This window comes from Lampris incognitus, chromosome 15 (assembly GCF_029633865.1).
Source record: "Lampris incognitus isolate fLamInc1 chromosome 15, fLamInc1.hap2, whole genome shotgun sequence".
Classification (NCBI taxonomy): Eukaryota; Metazoa; Chordata; class Actinopteri; order Lampriformes; family Lampridae; genus Lampris; species Lampris incognitus.
In genome coordinates, this window is record NC_079225.1 from 20775140 (window position 1) to 20796553 (window position 21414).

At 44.1% G+C, this 21414-nt stretch overlaps 1 protein-coding gene across 1 annotated transcript in view; it reads right to left on the bottom strand.

Annotated features, from left to right (window-relative positions):
* otofa (otoferlin a) overlaps positions 1 to 21414 on the bottom strand; it is a 112452-nt gene that overhangs the window by 71265 nt on the left and 19773 nt on the right. The window contains exon 3 of the mRNA XM_056294431.1: positions 4576 to 4664. Coding sequence (XP_056150406.1) covers positions 4576 to 4664 — 89 coding nt within the window. The remainder of the gene's footprint in view (positions 1 to 4575; positions 4665 to 21414) is intronic.

Sequence of the window (21414 nt, forward strand, 5' to 3'; positions counted from 1 at the left end):
CTCAGCACCAGATTGGTTGAGGCCAGGGTCTACCACATCATACAAGACACAAAATGAAGGCTGTGCAAAGACACCCCTGAGACAGCCCAGCACTTAGTAGCAGGGTGTAAAACGTTAGCTGGGAAAGCGTACACTGAAAGGCATAACCAAGTAGCTGGGATAGTGTACAGGAACATCTGTACTGAATACAGACTGGAAGTCATCAAGTCAAAATGTGAGACACCGCCAAAGGTAGTTGAGAATGGTAGAGCTAAGATCCGGTGGGACTTCAAGTTCCAGACTGACAAGCAGGTGCTGGCTACCCAACCAGACATTGTGGTGGTCGACAAGGAACAGAGGACAGCAGTAGTGATCAATGTAACAATCCCGAGCAACAGCAACATCAGGAGAAAAAGAGCTTGAGAAGATAGAGAAATACCAAGGGCTGAAGGAAGAACTAGATTGGATGTGGAAGGTGAAATCCACAGTAGTCCCAGTGGTAATAGGAGCATTAGGGGCTGTGACACCAACACTGGGATAGTGGCTTCAGCCGATTCCAGGAACAACATCTGAGGTCTCATTCCAGAAGAGTGCAGTCCTATGAACAGCTAAGATGCTCCACAGAATCTTTAAAATCCCAGGCATCTATCTGGTGGACAACCCGAGCTTAAGGAAGACACCCACCACCCGAAAAAGGGCGAGAGGGAGCTTTATTATGTATTCTCTCACATGTCTTTTCTCTCTCTCTGAATGATGTATCCTCCTTCCTCTTCTTCTGTGTGTGTAAATGGTGTGATGTGTCTTCCTTGTGTGCACATACAGTCTGTCCTCCTCCCAGGTCTCCATGGTGATGGTGGTCGCCACCTGGACACTGCTTGGCATCTCCCTCATCACATTTTCTTTTTATACATTTTACAAATCCATATAATTTTTGCTATCCTGTTTCACTCAGACATGTGACTAATGTGTTTTTTTTTCCTTGTCTTTTCTCCCGCGTATGTGAATGGTGTGATGTGAGTCTCTCTTGTGTGCATGTGTAGTCCGTGCCCCTGCCAGGTCTACATGATGATGGTGGTCATGTGGCTTGGGTCCTTGGCTGTTCGGGTGGCATCTGGACATTGCTTGTCATCCTCCTCATCATATTCTTCATATATTCTATAATTCCATTATAATTCTGTTATCCTCTTTTAATGTTGTATTCTGTAAATTGTGTAAACACAACATCCATTGCACGTTGTCTGTTTTGGGAGAGAGATCCTTCCTCTGTTGCTTTCCCTGAGGTTTCTTCCTATTTTTTCTCCCTATTAAAGGTTTTTTTTTTTATTAAGGACTTGTTCCTTATCCAGTGCAAAGTGCGAGGGTCTAAGGACTGGATGCTGTGTTGCTGTAAAGCCCACTGAGGCAAATTTTTAATTTGTGACATTGGGCTATTAAAATGTAAAATTGACTTGACATGTATGTATGTGTGTGTGTGTGTGTATGTGTATATGTGTATGTATGTATGTGTGTATATATATATATATATATATATTTGGGGGAGATAAAAGTGCTCAACAAATGAGGAGTGGAGTGGAATATTAAGATAGATGTAGGGAAAAACTTTAATGCATTTCACTACAAGCTTGTTTCGTGCGTCATGGACTCATCAGCGCATTCATCATCATGTGAATCACATTGGCAGCTGATGAGTGCGTGACGCACGAAACAAGCTTATACTGAATGCATTAAAGTTTTTTTCCAGCTATCTTTATACACACACACACACACACACACACACACACACACACACACACACACATACCACATATACAAATACTATTTGGTTTGAAGGTAACATTTTCTGTATATATGCTCTATGCAGATAAAATACTTCTATTAGTACTACTACTACCTCTACCACTACAAGTTAAGACAATATTTACGTAGTGTTTTGTAATCTTCGACAACTGCTTAAGTAAAAACAGAGGTGAAAGATTCCTTTCACAGGCTTTTAGTTATAACTCAGCTGTTTCAGCAGCAGGAAATTGGGAAATGTCTTATACACACATTCATGCTCTAAAACACACACACACACACACACACACACACACACATGCAGAGTATTAGAAGAAATGCTGACACCGCTAATAGGTAAAGTCAGCAATGCTATAATTCATGCATATAGATAGTATATATATATATATATATATATACACACTACCGTTCAAAAGTTTGGGATCACCCAAACAATTTTGTGTTTTCCATGAAAAGTCACACTTATTCACCACCATATGTTGTGAAATGAATAGAAAATAGAGTCAAGACATTGACAAGGTTAGAAATAATGATTTGTATTTGAAATAAGATTTTTTTTACATCAAACTTTGCTTTCGTCAAAGAATCCTCCATTTGCAGCAATTACAGCATTGCAGACCTTTGGCATTCTAGCTGTTAATTTGTTGAGGTAATCTGGAGAAATTGCACCCCACGCTTCCAGAAGCAGCTCCCACAAGTTGGATTGGTTGGATGGGCACTTCTTGCGTACCATACGGTCAAGCTGCTCCCACAACAGCTCAATGTGGTTCAGATCTGGTGACTGCGCTGGCCACTCCATTACCGATAGAATACCAGCTGCCTGCTTCTGCTCTAAATAGTTCTTGCACAATTTGGAGGTGTGTTTAGGGTCATTGTCCTGTTGTAGGATGAAATTGGCTCCAATCAAGCGCTGTCCACTGGGTATGGCATGGCGTTGCAAAATGGAGTGATAGCCTTCCTTATTCAGAATCCCTTTTACTCTGTACAAATCTCCCACCTTACCAGCACCAAAGCAACCCCAGACCATCACATTACCTCCACCATGCTTAACAGATGGCGTCAGGCATTCTTCCAGCATCTTTTCATTTGTTCTGCGTCTCACAAACGTTCTTCTTTGTGATCCAAACACCTCAAACTTGGATTCATCCGTCCACAACACTTTTTTCCAGTCTTCCTCTGTCCAATGTCTGTGTTCTTTTACCCATCTTAATCTTTTTCTTTTATTGGTCAGTCTCAGATATGGCTTTTTCTTTGCCACTCTGCCCTGAAGCCCAGAATCCCGCAGCCGCCTCTTCACTGTAGATGTTGACACTGGTGTTTTGCGGGTACTATTTAATGAAGATGCCAGTTGGGGACCTGTGAGGCGTCTGTTTCTCAAACTAGAGACTCTAATGTACTTATCTTCTTGCTCAGTTGTGCAACGCGGCCTCCCACTTCTTTTTCTACTCTGGTTAGAGCCTGTTTGTGCTGTCCTCTGAAGGGAGTAGTACACACCGGTGTAGGAAATCTTCAATTTCTTAGCAATTTCTCGCATGGAATAGCCTTCATTTCTAAGAACAAGAATAGACTGTCGAGTTTCAGATGAAAGTTCTCTTTTTCTGGCCATTTTGAGCGTTTAATTGACCCCACAAATGTGATGCTCCAGAAACTCAATCTGCTCAAAGGAAGGTCAGTTTTGTAGCTTCTGTAACGAGCTAAACTGTTTTCAGATGTGTGAACATGATTGCACAAGGGTTTTCTAATCATCAATTAGCCTTCTGAGCCAATGAGCAAACACATTGTACCATTAGAACACTGGAGTGATAGTTGCTTGAAATGGGCCTCTATACACCTATGTAGATATTGCACCAAAAACCAGACATTTGCAGCTAGAATAGGCATTTACCACATTAGCAATGTATAGAGTGTATTTCTTTAAAGTTAAGACTAGTTTAAAGTTATCTTCATTGAAAAGTACAGTGCTTTTCCTTCAAAAATATGGACATTTCAATGTGATCCCAAACTTTTGAACGGTAGTGTATATATATATATATATATATATATATATATATATATATATATATATATATATATATATATATATATATATATATATAAAATGTGTGTGTGTGTGTGTGTGTGTGTGTGTGTGTGTATTCTGTTATTGGAGCACAATGCAGCAGTCCTGCAGCACTTTGGGTTCACTAACAAGACTCGGCCAAAGTCTTGTTAATGACTTTGGACATCATAAACGTAATGCTAGCCCCTCTACAGTCATGAGCTCAGCTGTCGGCTTAATGGCTCTCTAGGTAGTAACAGTGACACATCATCAGGCCACTATTATACCTCCAACAAACATGGGGACAAACACACATATACACAGACAAGAACAAAGCAGGTTTAACAGAAACCGCCAGTTGCTGTTTTCCCTACAACCCCCGCCCCCCCACCGCCTGAAAAAAAAGCTGGTTATGTTGTCCATGGTCTGATTGCTTGGGGAGATTCCAGTGACAGATGCATCCAGTGCTTGGCTCTAATACCGCTTCATTACCTTCTCTCTCCCTCTATAGAAAAATCATTCATAGCTGCCCTGTGGTTTGTAACTTATTTCCCATTCAATTGGGCCAATTTAGCGCAAGGGCCAAGGGCCTATCCTCTAAAGTGCCCTTAGCTGGATAACCCACACCATATGTCAGTCTGGATTAGTCACAAACCATGACAGAAGGCAAACTTTAACCTGAAAGTACAATTTATTCAGTTTTAAGTCTTGTGGGGTGTCCTATGTGTAGTTTCAACCTTTCCGAAGCAGCATTCTAACCTTACCTGTTGGTAAAGACTTTGCTGTAGTTGTACACTTGGATCTCCAGCATTTCATTTTCATCCAGCTTGCTGCCAATGGGCCATCGGAAAGTCTGAAAGGGAAGGAACATTAAGGCTTTTGGAGACATAATCATACATACAAAAGCTTGCAGAAAAGTTGAGCAACCACTTAACCACCGGAATATCAGCACAAACCAAATGAGCCAGAATTTAAGAAGAAAATAACTGAGATATTCTAAGTTAACCTTTAATTTGCTGTTGGGGGGGGGGGACACTACATGAAATGCAGCACCTAAGCAGGATGACTTTTCAAATGAATAATTGAACATGCCTGACATATTATCTGATATATGAACAGGTTGTGCCAAGAGAGAAAATTAGCTTTCGGTGTTTACCTTCCCTGTAGTTTTATTTTAATTACCACTGAGCTGGTCTCGTTTCATGGAGTCCAATTAAGGTTTCAGGTGTCCCATTTTATTAAGCTTCGACAGAAAATAAAATCTTCGAATCATGCGCAAGGAAGCTTTGAGGTCTGTGCTAATGGGCTGTCTTGGGCCGAATGCAAACTTTTCAACGCTTTAGGGCCAGGTCTGCCTTGAATTTCCTTACCTAGACTCCTCACATGGCATGAAGCATAACTTTAATCACTGAGGACAAGAACATGAAGAACATCAATAAATCTTGAGGGACTCAGTTAAAGAGACATGTATGCCAACCGTGAGAGTTTCACAAAGACATATTTTGCGACAAATGCACACATATAGGCCTCTTCCATACACATGACGTGGCTTGGCTTGACTCGGCACATCAGTCCAGCGCAGCTGGGATCTGCATTTCCATTACAACAGGGCTACCCGCTTGAAGGTGTGTCTAACTGATGACGTACTTGTCTTGAGTCGACGACGTTTAAAGCAACGTTCTCTTCTGCAGACCAAGCGCTTGCCATTCTCTTTTGTCTTATATATATATATATATATATATATATATATATATATATATATATATATATATATATATATATATATATATATATATATATATATATATATATATATATATATTTGAAACAGATGAACACCTTAAGTATCTGCTATGTCTGGCAATGGAAGCCTTTTAAACATGTCCCTGAATTGTCACTGAACGATGACGAGGTCCATCTGACGTCACTGCAACCCGCTTGGAGGCGCGTCTGGCGCTCTTTGGCCCAACTCGGCAGCGGTTTAGCGCCAGGCACTAACCGGCCATCAGGGAGGTCGGGGATTTTGCTAGTTGGCCGGCTTTGTGAGCGGAGGTCTTTTTTCCACAATCTCAGCGTTACATATTCAGTAGGTCATTTTAGCTGCGACAACACGGCTGGTGCAGTCCGTAATAGCAGGTAGCAGTTGCCATCACAACTGAAAGTATCTAGCACTCGTTACTGAAACATGGATAGGAAGAGAAAGCCTGCGGCTGGTGGTGCAGCGAAGGTGCGCCAAAAAAAGGGGAAAGAAGGAAAGAAAAAGAAAAAGGCTTTTCTGGCGGACACCGCAAAGTGTGCTAAGATAACGGATTTGTTTAAGCAGTCTGCAGATGATCACGATGAGGACACAGTGGCGAAGAGGCAGAAACACCAAACAGGAGCGAGCAGCTAGCAGGCGCTTTGTCATTGTAAACTACTAATATGACACGTTAGCCCCAGCTATCGGGTCTGACCCTTTAGCCGAGCGGTTTGTGACGTCGCCTTGTGGTGCAGTACACCCCGTACCGAATCCCGCACCGGGCAAGAAAACAACCGGTTATTTCATGCTATGTGCTGACACGCTATGTGCTGTGAACTAGCTAAATGAGCCAGCTAAAGAACAAAACGTTTTTGTTAACCTCGGGTTCCTGCTGCAGGTTTGGCCGTTTCCAAGGTTTAACTAGTCAGAGTCCGTGCACAAACGTCTAGAGAGGTTTACGCTAAATTTCTCTAAAGTGTTTAAAAACGGTCATCAACTTTGACTGTAAATGGGTAAAATAAACATGTAAATTTGGTAATTTTCTTCTGGACTACTCAAGTCTTTTTCGCACTATAGCCTATAAGGTGTATAATATTTGATAGCCAGCCCAGCAATAAAAATAATTTGTTAAATACTTACTCTACAATCTAAACAAACAGGTGAACATGGCTCTGAACCAGAAAGGAAAGGATGGAAGAGGAGGGCGCAGGAACCAGCATAATCAATTAGAGGTGCACTACTGAATGTTATTATGTGACTGAAGTAAATAAGAGCACAATACGTCAGTCATATGATGAGGTTGGTCTACTTCATTCAAGTGCTTGTGTGAATATGTAGTGTGAATATAGTGTGCTCCTGTGGAGTCTGCTGGTTCTAAATTAGGTCTATTGTGTTTAAACACTTGACTGTTTTGTAATATTCAAATAATTATGATAATAAAAGCAGGCTATTAAGTCAAATTAGGTGTGAGGTGATCATTACGTTAATTCATCTTAGAATGTTTGCTTTCTGTACACGATCACTGGGACGAAAACCTTGGAGAATTAGTTTCATCGTTTTACATATTAGCCCAACAAAACAATACAAATTAACAGATTGTTTTTTTTTTTAAATTAATGATTGGTTGATAGACAAGCATGTTGTGTCAGTTTGAATTTGGTGTATCAAATTGGGGCCGCTTGACAGCAGATTTCTGGGCTGCGTTTTGTTGCCAGTTCGCCCCTGCTCGGCACGTTTAAACTGGTAATGGAAACGCAAATAAACGCAGCATGGTTTGACTCGGAGCGGCCGAAAGTGCCAATGGATAAACCCTAATACTGTGCAGTGAACCACAGATATATAATTCATACTCATAACGTTCCACTGTCATGGACTTAAAACTTAAGGAAGGTTAATTTTAACACCAAATGATGATTTATTACATTCCTTTTCACAAGCCTGAAAGCAACACATTTTCCTCATTCCATGGGTGTAGTTTTTTTTTACAGATTGGAAACATGATGAAGCGTTTGTATATTAAATCATATCAGGAAATCCAATCTGAACCTTACTTTAAAAAATGTGTTAGGACTCATCATAAAGAGTTGTCTAATGCATTGAAAACCCCCGTGCTAGTCTTGTACTATGGAAGAAAGTATGTGTAGGCGTGGGTGGCAAGTTGGGGGAGATCCAGTGTAGGGGTAATTTGAAACTCATTTACCTCCTACCGATATTGTCCTCTTATTCAGGAGAACACAGTGGGCTGTAATGGTTAACCGGCAATCCATCAGGCCTGTACAATTACTGACTCCTGGGGTTTACACCTGGCACTGTAATTCTTACTGGCATACTGCTCTCAAGGGATTGTGTGCATATGAGTGTGTGTGTGTCTGTCTGCCTGCCTGTCTGTCTGTTTGTGGGAGGGTTACGTGTGTGCATGTGCAACATGCATGTTGTGTGTATGCCATTAAGCCCTTGCTCGCATTCCCTTCCAAGCCATTCAAATCGGAGGTTTTGCTTCCCTTCCCAGAATAGCAGACATGTTAAAGCAACATATCTGTCAACACTCCTGGGGCGTCCAGGTAGCGTAGCGGTCTATTCCGTTGCATCACGGTTCGAATCCCCATGTTACCACCAGCTTGGTTGGGCATCCCTACAGACACAATTGACCGTGTCTGCAGGTGGGAAGCCGGATGTGGGTATGTGTCCTGGTCGCTGCATTAGCGCCTCCTCTGGCCAATCGAGGCGCCTGTTCGGGGGGGAATAGCGTGACCCTCCCATGCACTACTTGCTCCTGGTCACTGCACTAACGCCTCCTCTGGTCAGTCGGGGTGCCTGTTGGGGGGGGGGGGGGACTGAGGGGAATAGCGTGATCCTCCCACGCACTACGTCCCCCTGATGAAACTCCTCACTGTCAGGTGAAAGAAGCGGCTGGCGATTCCACATGTCTCGGGGGAGGCATGTGGTAGTCTGCAGCCCTCCCCGGATTGGCAGAGGGGGTGGAACAGTGACCGGGACAGCTCGGAGGAGTGGGGCAATTGGCCAAATACAATTGGGGAGAAAAGGGGGGGGGGCTTAACACTCCTTGCTCTTGTGTTTCATTCAAGGATTCAGCCTCCAGATGATCACTGGAGAGGACTAAATATCAAATACAGTGGTACTGCTTCTCATCTACAGCTAAATCTGATTCAATCAGTTTCTGTAGCCCAGAGAGAAAGGCCCCAGCATGATGTTTTAACATTTCACGGAATAGCGCCAACAGTGCACACACCCACAGTTTGGGTGTTACCAGTATAGCTAATATTGTGATGCTAATGCAACAAACCGAGAGCAAGGACTGCTGCATGCTCTGTGATTGTGCATAAATAAACACGGCATGTTCACACACATTGTTAATTGCTGGAGTTATTTCTCTATTTACTGTAAAATGACTCTGTCGTTCAAGTTTCAAGAAAGAAAGTTACTTAGGATAAAATAGATAAGATATTCAGGATAAAAGTTATTCAGGATAAAATAGACCCCGGAGACTTGTCTGCCCTTTGTTTTGCCTTTTTGGTAACGCTTTAAATGAAGTGTGGCTTGTGATGGCTTTATGAAGCATTCATAAAGCCTTCATTAACACAACATAATGGCTTCAAAAATTATCCATATGCAAATGTCATACTTCACAAAGAAAGACAACTTCTCATACGGCAGAATAAACTGAATGTGACATAACCTATAATGTCACCAAGCTAAAGGCTAAATGTTATAAAGGGTGACATATAACATGCTTATTCAGGATACAATGTGTTGCTTGTTAAGGCTTTATGAAGCATATATAAAAGGCTTCATTAACACAACGTAATGGCTTAATAAACAATTCTTAAGCACACATAATACTTTGTAAAAAAAAATAAAGGGAGTCATATATATCTTAAAGGAAGACATAACCCTTATACAACATGTTATACCAAAAACGACATAGCCAATGATGTCAGCTGGCTAAAAGCTACATTCAAAAAGCATCTGTGTATGGATTATAGCACAATACCTCAACATCTGGAATGCTGAAAATTGCTTCGACTTCAAACGATAAACATTGGAATTTTACATTAAGCCTCTATGAATGGATTGTGAAACAACACCCAAGCTTAATCAGTGTTGAAAAAGGCTTCAGTTTAAATGACGTGTAGCAGAATTCTGCATTAAGCTTCAATGAGTGGATAGTAGCAGTCATGAAAACCAAATACATTAACCAACAATAACAGCACAATGAGACGGAACAGACTGACTCTTTGCAGAATGAAGACAATGCATTAGCTTGATACGGCCTACTGGTTATGTCACATTTTTCATATAATGTTGCAGAAGAAGGTGTTATGTCTCCCTTTATCAAGTATGACATTTGCTTGTGAATGGTTTATGAAGCCATGATGTCATCTTAATGAAGCCTTCATACGTGCTTGAGAAAACCTATATAAGCAACACTTGGGCTGGCAGCCTGTCCAGGGTGTCTCCCTGCCTGCTAGCCAATGACTGCTGGGATGGGCTCCAGCATCCCCGCGACCCGGAGAGCAGGATAAGCGGTTTGGATAATGGATGGATGGATGGTTTAAGCATGACTGCCTTTTTTGTCATGACTGCTTCCTAAGCCCATGTGGTAGCGCTAGCTGCACACCATGCTCAGTATGTACTCTCTGTCCTGGGTCTGTCTGCTGTGTCTATGAGAACGCTATTCTTTTTCCCAGGACTCTGTGACACCCCAATGATGATTCTCCATGGGATAGTGCTGTGTTGTGGTGACATTGGGGAAGATACCTAACGCGCTTCTAGATTTAGTGAATCTGTTATCGTGTTGGCCACCTTGCCCACTTGCAGTCAGCAGCAACTGCACGCTTGTCTGTCCTGAAAGAGGGGTCCCTCATCTGACGTTCATCCTGAGATTTCTCCCATTTTTTTCCCTGAAAAGGTTTTACCTTCAGATTTTATGCTCAACTGAATTGAGGGTCTTATAGGCCCACTTTAGTCAAATACTGCTCCAATATAATATTTATTTTTATTAGGTCTACAGATGCTTTATCTAATGGTTTTAGACTACAGTTGCATATTTGCTGTTATTGATATACTTGTCATGGGGCACAACTGAGCACAACTGCTCCTTGTAAGACTTGCAACACAGTGCCCTTGGAGTGTGTACTGTTACTTTGAGGGTGTGTGTGTGTGTGTGTGTGTGTGTGTGTGTGTGTGTGTGTGTGTGTGTGTGTGTGTGTGTGTGTGTGTGTGTGTGTGTGTGTGTGTGTGTGTGTGTGTGTGTGTTTGCATGGAGGGAGGACTCAAGTCGACTGATTGGATGGTGCGTCTGCTTGCTTGAGCATGTGTTATCCATGCGTTATAGTTTCTATGCTCACAATTACAGATACTTAATTCACGAAGGACTTCAACCGGCTTTTAAAAACTAGGAACAAATCCAAATATTACCAACAGCCACCGCTTTTAGAAAATAGAATTCATTATTACAGAGGAAACAATGAAGTTTAGTTTGGTCATGATATACTTGAAAGCCATATGCCTTAAATGCACATGTATAGGTTTTCACCATGGCCCTGTTTCCACCTGGCATTAACATGTGTCTTGGGTGATCCGATCACAAGGCGGGCAGCTCTAAGTACAGCTGTGAATGCACCCAAGACGCATTGAGGAGGCATTGAGATCCGATCGCTCAGACCACATTCGGAGGTGGTCTAGGCTGCATACGGCCACATTCTTTTAGCAAAGTGTACGTAAATGTGTCCTGGGCCACTTTAATGGACCGCCAACTCAACTGACGTCCTCTGCGTAAGCGGAAGTACGTACTCATACACGCGCCAACGCGAATGAGTAGGAAAAATTCGGAAAGCCCATAGAGATATATTACGAGTGCATCAAACATCTTGGGTGATTTGGTTCGCCTGGAAAACACCAAGGAATAGACACAGTCTGTATTGTTTTGATTTTGCCCACATGCCAAGGTCTTTGCACACTTCTTTTAATTTCTGGCAGACAAGGCACGGGAAATGCATTGCTGCCTCTCGCCGGTTAAAAACAACAATGCAAGGCATCCGGATGGCGTGGCAGTCTATTCCGTTGCCTGCCAACGCAGAGATCGGCAGTTCGAATCCCCATGTTACCTCCGGCTTGGTCGAGCGTCCCTACAGACACAATTGGCCGTGTTTGCGATGGGAAGCCGGATGTGGGTATGTGTCTTTGGACGCTGCACTAGTGCCTCCTCTGGTCGGTCGGGGTGCCTGTTCGGGGGGAGGGGGAACTTGGGGGAATAGCGTGATCCTCCCACATGCTACATCCCCCTGGTGAAACTCCTCACTGTCAGGTGAAAAGAAGTGGCTGGCGACTCCACATGTATCAGAGGAAGCATGTGGTAGTCTGCAGCCCTCTCCGGATTGGCAGAGAAGGTGGACCGGGACAGCTCGGAAGAGTGGAGTAATTGGCTGGGTACAATTGGGGAGAAAAAGGGGGGGGGACCCCAAAACAATGCATTTAGTCTTCGCAAACGGAAATGATGTATGCCTATTGTGCATTGGCTGTTGAGTGGTGAATAAAAGTTCACATTCCTTCCCAGGGGATGCTTGGCTTCACTTTAGTTCATGGAGTTGTGCAGCAAACATCAGCAAACATACCCTCTGATGTAAGCCCTCCAAGACACAACACGCACATCTGGTGCATTACTGACCACTGGGTAGGCCCTGTAAGGTTAAAGGGTGTTGTCCATTGTAGTTTACTGTATCTACCTGTTTCTTATCTGTGTGAATGTAGAGCTCTACAAATAGACTTGACTTGACTTGACAGACAGACAGACAGAAAGGATGGATGGATGGAAAGAAAGATGGACAGACAGATAGACAGAGGTGGGGCTTTCTAATTTGTTTCCTTAGCAATATATTTTTAAGTTTAATCAGTTAACAGCAGCCATACAAAGTCACAGTGGCAGGTAATCCAATATAGCAGACATGGGTGGTCCCATGGCGTAGGTACAGAGTCACTCCTGCTGCGTGGGTATCCCAACTTTCACATCAAATGACCTCACAGTGAGAGATATGGTTTGTTTTCATTGTGTGCAATATGTGGTAGCTGACCTGTCTTTACGGAGTTAATCAAATCTAGAGTCTCAGTCATAACACATCTCATGGGAAATTGCGAAAGGGGGGGGGGAAGAAAGAAAGGAACAAACACCAAACTGGCAAGAAAGCAATAAACAAAAATTGAACCTTTAAACCCATATCTCTGTGGCTCCGGGTCTGTGTTATCATCTTGTCTATATTTTCTGCACTGTGTCAAACAGCATTTATCTCTAAAAGAGGACACAGGATGCACTGAGGGAGACATCGTGTGAAGAGGTGAGCTGTTGCCACAAAAATAAACTCGTAATGTGGATACAGGACAGGATAGAGACCAAAATAGTATTCCAGCGATGTGCAGTCTGGACGAGTGTAATTTCAAGGGGCAGAAATAGTCTCCTAAACAGGTGCTCTGTACACAAGAAACTGCACATTGCAGAAAATGTTTTACTTTTATTTAAGTGTGAACAAAGGCTGAGAAATGTTTTAGCAAAATGAAATAATGACTAAAGGTGTTTTGTTTGTGGATTTAGAGAAAGCACATGACAGGGTGCCAGGAGAGGAGGTGTGGTATTGCATGAGGAAGTCGGGAGTTGCAGAGAAGTATGTAGGAGTGGTGCAGGATATGTATGAGGGAAGTGTGACAATGGTGAGGTGTGCGGTTGGAATGACAGATGGGTTCAAGGTGGAGGTGGGATTACATCAAGGATCAGCTCTGAGCCCTTTCTTGTTTGCAATGGTGATGGACAGGTTGACGGACAAGATCAGGCAGGAGTCTCCGTGGACTATGGTGTTTACGGATGACATTGGGATCTGTAGCGAAAGTAGGGTGCAGGTTGAGGAGAGCCTGGAAAGGTGGAGGTATGCACTGGAGAGAAGAGGAATGAAAGCCAGCAGGAACAAGATGGACTACATGTGTGTGAATGAGACGGAGGACAGTGGAATGGTGAGGATGCAAGGAGTGGAGGTGACGAAGGCATATGAGTTTAAATACTTGGGGTCAACTGTCCAAAGTAACGGGGAGTGCAGAGGAGAGGTGAAGAAGAGAGTGCAGGCAGGGTGGAGTGGGTGGAGAAGAGTGTCAGGAGTGATTTGGGACAGAAGGGTACCAACAAGAGTTAAAGGGAAGGTTTACAAGATGGTTGTGAGACCAGCTTGGTTTGGAGACAGTGGCACTGACGAAAAGACAGGAGGCGGAGCTGGAGGTGGCAGAGTTGAAGATGCTAAGATTTTCATTGGGAGTGACGCAGAAGGGCAGGATTAGGAATGAGTATATTAGAGGGACCGCTCAGGTTGGACGGTTTGGAGACAAAGTAAGAGAGACAAGATTGAGATGGCTCAGACATGTGTGAAGGAGAAATGCTGGGTATATTAGGATGCTGTGTTGGTGTAAAGCTCCTTGAGGCAAATTTGTAATTTGTGATGTTGGGCTATACAAATAAAATTGACTTGACTTGACTAGACTATATTGGGAGAAGGATGCTGAATACGGAGCTGCCAGGGTAGTGGAAAAGCAGAAGACCAAAGAGGAGGTTTATGGATGTGGCGAGAGAGGACATGCAGGTGGCTGGTGTGACAGAGGAGGATGCAGAGGACAGGAAGAAATGGAAATGGATGATCCGCTGTGGCGACCCCTAACGGGAGCAGCCGATAGTAGTAGTAGATTAAGAATGTTTTATTTCTTCCCAGTCATTTTTGTTCTATCTATTATTTTTTATTTTTTGTATTCTTTTTGTATTTTCCCCTTTTTTCTCCCCAATTGTACCCCGGCCAATTACCCCACTCTTCCGAGCCATCCCTGTCGCTGCTCCACCCCCTCTGCCGATTCGCAGAGGGCTGCAGACTACCAGATGGCTCATCCAATACATGTGGAGTCGCCAGCTGCCTCTTTTCACCTGACAGTGAGGAGTTCCACCGGGGGGCTGTGGCACGTGGGAGGATCACACTATCCCCCCCAGTTCCCCCCCCCCCCCCCGACTGACCAGAGGAGGCGCTAGTGCAGCGACCAGGACACATACCCACATCCGGCTTCCCACCCGCAGACATGCCAGTTGTGTCTGTAGGGACGCCCGAGTAAGCTGGAGGTAACACGGGGATTTGAACTGGCGATCCCCGTGTTGGTAGGCAACAGAATAGACCGCTAAGCTACCCGGATGCCCCCGTTCTTATCTATTCTAACAGGTACAAAAACAACAGCCTAGAATTTCAAACCTTTCAATTTTCCTCTGGCAGCTCGTTCTCAAATCCAATTAAAGCCCAATTAGCACGTTATCACAAGTCTCAAGTCGGTGCTGAGAGTGGTGCAGTATCACCATGCTGAAAAGATCAGGTGTGAATGGGGACATGTGCAACTATATGAAACACACATCAGCTACCGTTGGACACAGTTGGACACAAAATCTCCCAGGTTGAATTAATTGCTTATTGTGTGTAACTCTGTGAACGTGGCCACCCCCGTAACTGTCATCGACAGGATGGCTGTTTGGCCAGTGAGTGACAAGCATTAATCTACAATGAATTTCTAAAGCGGTTAAAGGAGGCTGTTTACAAATGATAAGGGATATTGTTTTGGAAGACAAACGCTATCGGAGATGAACCGAAGTGCAGATATATTGAATATATTGACTAATGAGTTGAAAAAACACCACAGAGACCGTGTGGCTGATAGTTTTACTGTGTGGTATGAATGTACGACAGTAACCGCCTACTTTGATTGTTAATGGAGCTATATATTATATATAATGATGTGTGTTTCTCAGATGCGTAACATTTGCAACTTCAGCATAAGGTCTCATTGTCAAGTTTAGCGCTTTCTCATCAGCCAAAAGGCTTTTGTACTATGAATATTTTATAACAATCGCATTGTGTATTTTACAATTAGTTTGCGTTGGTATAGCGCTGTATGTTTGTTTCGTAATGTTAATATTTTCACTGTGTTAACATAGTGAAAATACGATAATACAATAGTGTGTTAACATGTTCAAATTTAACTCTTTTTCCCCCTTCCTCCTTTCTCCTACATGTGGAGTCACCAGCCACTTCTTTTCACCTGACAGTGAGGAGTTTCACCAGGGGGACGTAGCGCATGGGAGGATCACACTATTCCCCCCTCGCCCCCGAAAGGGCGCCCCAACCAACCAGAGGAGGCGCTAATGCAGCGACCAGGACACATACCCACACCCGGCTTCCCACCCGCAGACACGGCCAATTGTGTCTGTAGGGACGCCCGACCAAGTTGGAGGTAACACGGGGATTTGAACCGGCGAGCCCTGTGTTGGTAGGCAACGGAATAGACCGCTATGCTACCCGGACGCCCAAAACTTCTTTTTTTTTTAATGTGAACACTAGATTACATCATCACTGAGTATTGTTCCATTGAGTTTAATCGCACAACACAACACAGGACTCAGAGCTGCACATCTGTTTGTCCAAAGGCAGAAAAGAGCGTTTGCCGGTTTTAAAAAATCCAATTTGAAATGGTTCATCAAAAGAACAAAAGTAAGAGATCTTTTCTGCCCATAAAGTAAACAAATGTGGTTGTCAGACATTCATTCCGATGAGTAATCTTCACCCCAGTTCAGTGAAAACAATAGTCATCACCTTTTCTTATTTCAGAGCCTCCTTTCCCTTCCTCACATCCATCTGAGGATCACACATCTCTCTCCCTCATCCCCCCCCCCTCCCTCCGAAATATGAAAACCTAATTGAGGGAATAAGGGGCTCATTAAAAGTGATAGGTATGATTTAGCTAACCGGAAGCACAGCGGCCTTTCATAGAGGCTAAGTGCCTGATTAGAGAGGAGATAACTGTGCTATGATCCCACGCTTTAAGACTGGAGTAAGCAACTGGGTGAGTGGGTCATTTATGATTATTCCCCTCACCACCTCATTATACCCCTGCATTGTTGCCATGGTCACAGAAGATGAAAACATCCCTGCGATGAATAATGAAAATCCTGCTCTATCCCGCTCTCATTTTCTGGCGAGGGTCAACTGAAGTATATTTTGTGTATGTGCTTTTTTTTCCCTTTTTTTTTTTTTGAGCTAGGTTCGCAGTCAGCATTGTGCTGTCTCCTTTTTGATGCGCACGATTGAAGTCTTCCCCAATTTGTGTCCTTAGATGTTGTCATGAAGATAAGGGAGATGCAGGCAGTATGCAGATAGGTTAGCTACTGTGCAGCCTCTAGATACAGCTAACCAGCCTGCTCAAGACTTGCATGTGATTTTCTGACATGTTCATGAGCATTTCGCTGCATCGGTGTGAGCTGTATGTGTCTGTGTCACTGAGTGGAACAAGTAAAGTAGAAGAACATAAGATACATAACATGCAGACTGATTCCAGTCCTCCTTGCCTCTGCATTCTCTTACATAACTCATCCCTCCGCTATAACAGTTGTGTTTGCCTCTGTTCCCTTAACCCGTTTAACTCAGCGCTGCTATTATGTGAGAGCATTCAACCTCTACCTTACTTATAATTCGTATTTTCTCTTGAAAAATGTGGTGCTTTTTCAGAGAGTTGTTTTTTGAATGTATTAGCCGTCGTGTGATTGTAGAGTGTACATGTGTTGTCTTTGGTCTCAGTGCTCTGACAAAATATACAGGGTCCTATGACGGCCTTGTGCTGCTTCACAAAGTGAAGTACAATTGTGGTTACTTGTGACTTCAATGCCGTGGAGGTTCTAGCCTGGATGGCACCCAGGGCATACCCCCCATAAGCCCCCCCCATCTCTGCCAACAAAAGAAAAAGCGCCATTCTGCACTAACTAATTTCTATTCATACAACAACAAATAAATAATCATAAAATTTAAAACTATGGGGCGTCCGGGTAGCGTAGCGGTCTATTCCGTTGCCTACCAACACAGGGTTCGCCGGTTCGAATTCCCCGTGTTACCTTCGGCTTGGTCAGGCGTCCCTACAGACACAATTGGCCGTGACTGCGGGTGGGAAACCAGATGTGGGTGTGTGTCCTGGTCGCCGCACTAGCGCCCCCTCTGGTTGGTCATGGCGCCTGTTCGGGTGGGGGAGGGATGTCCCCCTGGCGAAACTCCTCACTGTCAGGTGAAAAGAAGCGGCTGGCGATGCCACATGTATCGGAGGAGGCATGTGGTAGTCTGCAGCCCTCCCCGGATCGGCAGAGGGGGTGGAGCAGCGACTAGGATGGCTCAGAAGAGCGGGGTAATTGGCCGGATACAATTGGGGAGAAAAAAAGGGGGGAATAAAAGAAAAAAAAACCCAAGAAAATCTCCCCGCGTGCGGCCCAGTGACTGCTGGGATAGGCTCCAGCATCCCCGCGGCCCTGACAGCAGGATACGCGGATCATGGATGGGTGGTGGTAAATATATAAGACTCCAGTGTTTCCCACACAGACTTTACTTGGGCGGGCTGCCCAAAGTATTTTTGGCAAACCATTTTAGATTTTTTTTTTCATCCGTCCGAGAAAACGACGCCATCTGCAGTCGATTGACTAGTGGATAATCTCCCCTCGCGCTACCAATCCCATACCTGTTCATTCTGCTGTTGTGAGAAGGGTCTACCGACAATCTCACACATGCTCTGCAGAGAGACACGGAGAGAGAGGGTCACATCATATTTTTTTCTTCTACTTTGTGCGCTCATTTAACTAAATTGTGTGCTCATTTTACTAACACGCAGACACTGTGACTATTTCACAAGCACGGGCCACGTAAAACAACTCCTTTTCTCCTTATTGTGAAATTGTTCTCTGACGCTGATAGTAACTTCAAATTCTATGAAAGAAAGCAGCGACTATGCTGCGCTGACAGCTACAAGACTCAAGCGTGTATTCAGCAGACTACTAATTTTTCATTCATTTATTTACCAGGGTAAATTAATTTTATCTTTCTTTCAGCACTAAATATATTTTGCATCTAATTTCTGTATAGTTAATTTAGAAAGCCACTTTAATTTTTTCATTGTACAGGTTACAACGAAATGTGTCCTCTGCATTTAGCCCATCCTGTTGTATAAGAGCAGTGGGCAGCTGCAGCGCCCGGGGACCAACTGCAGTTCTTCTTTCCGTTGCCTTGCTCAGGGGCACAGACAGGAGTGTTAACCCTAACATGCACGTCTTTTTGATGGTGGGAGGAAACCGGAGCACCCGGAGGAAACCCACGCAGACATGGGGAGAACATGCAAACTCCACACAGAAAGGACCTGGGACGGCCTGGGCTTCAAACCCAGGACCTTCTTGCTGTGAGGCAACGGTGCTAACCACTGGGCCACCGTGCCGCCTGAAGTGTCTGTTTTCCATCTATTTTTCAGGTCAAAACTGACCTGAGAAACAGACCGAAAGGGGAGCACCTGGCTGCATGTCTGCGAATATCGATAAATGGACAAGCATCAGAGGCATCCCATATGCAGAGTCGTTGGAGCTCTTTGAAAAGCCTAGAAAGATTACGTGCTCTGACAAACAGTGCCATCTTTGTACACACTAAAGAGTGTTCTTAATTTTTTATTACTTTGTCTTACTCTCCCCATGTGGGTAGAAAGATGGGACAGTTGGGGGTGTTGGATCTGTGAAATACATGATGTGAAATTAATAGAAATAGAAATAAAAATATTGTGTTAAAGGTCACATGTATTTGTTGTTTGTCACATGTAGTAGACCATGTTTGTGCGGGCAAGTAATCCGACTCTTTCCACCAGCTACATCCACAACTATATTTCAGACCTGTGGGAAACACTGGATTTGTAAATATCAAAAAGAAGTAACAAAGATAAATAGGAAACAAATTGTAGTAAATACAAATAAAAAACAGAATCAAATTATTACACTATTACCCCATTGCTAACAAAAAACACACAAATAAAACTAAATTGCACAAATCCATCCATCCATTATCCATACCACTTATCCTGCTCTCCGGGTCATAGGGATGCTGGAGCTTATCCCAGCAGTCATTGGGCAGCAGGCGGAAGACACCCTGGACAGGCCACCAGGCCATCACATCGCACAAATCCAATATCACACAAATACTGTCTGCAAGTGCTAGAAGCTGCTGTGTACCGGAGTCAAATTCCTCGTGTACATAGGCATACTTGATCAATAAAGTTGATTCTGATTCTGATACACAAATAGAATAACACACTTATAAAGAAGAGAGCCTGATTATTACACAGGAACTAAACGGCACAACTGCCATCTAAACCCTGACCTTTCTTGCCTTTCTTGATGCAAAGTCATCAAAAAAGTCATCATAAGAAATCTGCCCAGCAGTTGCATGGCTGCATGGAGCTGCTTAGTGCCCTCCGCTCTCACAACGCAAGACACAAACCCTTCGCAATGGAGGATGCCCGACAGCAGCTCAGCAGATGCAAACCTGGCAAGGCACCAGGGCCAGATGGCATCCCGGCTAGGGTGCTCAAGCTCTGCATGGGAGAGCGCTCCCCCATCCTCTACTCCATCTTCTGGGAATCCTATAGGGCAGCATCAATTCCCACCTTCTGGAATACATCCATCATTATACTGGTACCCAAGAAACCCCGCCCTCTGAACCCAACCACCCCACTCACCCTAATAGCCATGAAATGCCTGGATAAACTGATCCTGCCCACCATCCTACCAGCTGTCAGTCCACAGCTGGACCCATATCAGTTTGCCTACAGGGCCAAATGGGGGACAGAAGATCCTGTGGCATGTCTCTTCCACTCCTTCATCTAACATCTGGAATCACCTGGCAACTTTGCTTCAGTTCTCTTCATCGACCTCAGCTCCGTCTTCAATACAATTCAATGCCACCAGGTGATTAATAAACTCCACCGCCTTAACATCCCTACACTTGTCATCCACTGGGTCCACAACTTCCTTAGCAGCAGACCACAGGCTGTAAGAATAGGCACAGTAACATCATCAACCATCATCACCAACACCGGAGCCCCTCAGGGCTGTGTCCTCAGTCCCTTTTTCTACACTCTTTACACAGACGAGTGCATCAGCCCTTCACCCACCACCACTTATTACAAATACTCTGATGATACTGCCATACTGGGACTACTTAATGACAATTACTCCATCACAGCCTATCAACACTCCATTTCTCATTTCACGCAATGCTGCATAGACAACTACCTCCAACTGAATGTGGACGAGTCAAAAGAACAGGTCATTAACCTGCCAAACACAGCCCTCACTGGACTGAACCCCATCTCCATCCATGGCAAGACAGTAGAACAGGTTAACACCATCCAATATGGTGGACTGACTTTAGACAGTAAACTCAGCTTTGATCAATACATCATTGATCAATGCATCACTGATATCCATAAACCCAGCAGAGACTCCACGTCATCCACAAGCTCAGAGCACCTTCTGTTGCCTCCCCACCTCCTGTTGTTTCTTTACAAAAGCATAATACAACCCATCCTGCTGTACTCTTCCCCCTGTTTCTATACCATGCTGACCATCTGCAACAAAAACATACCACATGCTGCCTCCAAGATCATCCACTCCCCTACACCCAACCTCTCAGACATGAACGACAGAGCCATCACACGCCTTGCACTCACAATAATGAATGACACCGATCGCCCCCTCAATCCATATTTCACACTGCTGCTGTCAGGCTGCATATGCAGGACTGAAATGGAGAAGAGCTCGCTTTGGCAGAAGTTTTGTCCCTTCTGACATAACAGCACTAAACAACCTGTCTCGCTGACCTAGCATAGAGCCAGATTTATCTGTGGGTGTGAGTGGATGTTATGTGTTTGTGTATCTGTATGTATATCTGTACGCTGCACTGTGGTTACATGTATGTGTCTGTGCATGTGCTGG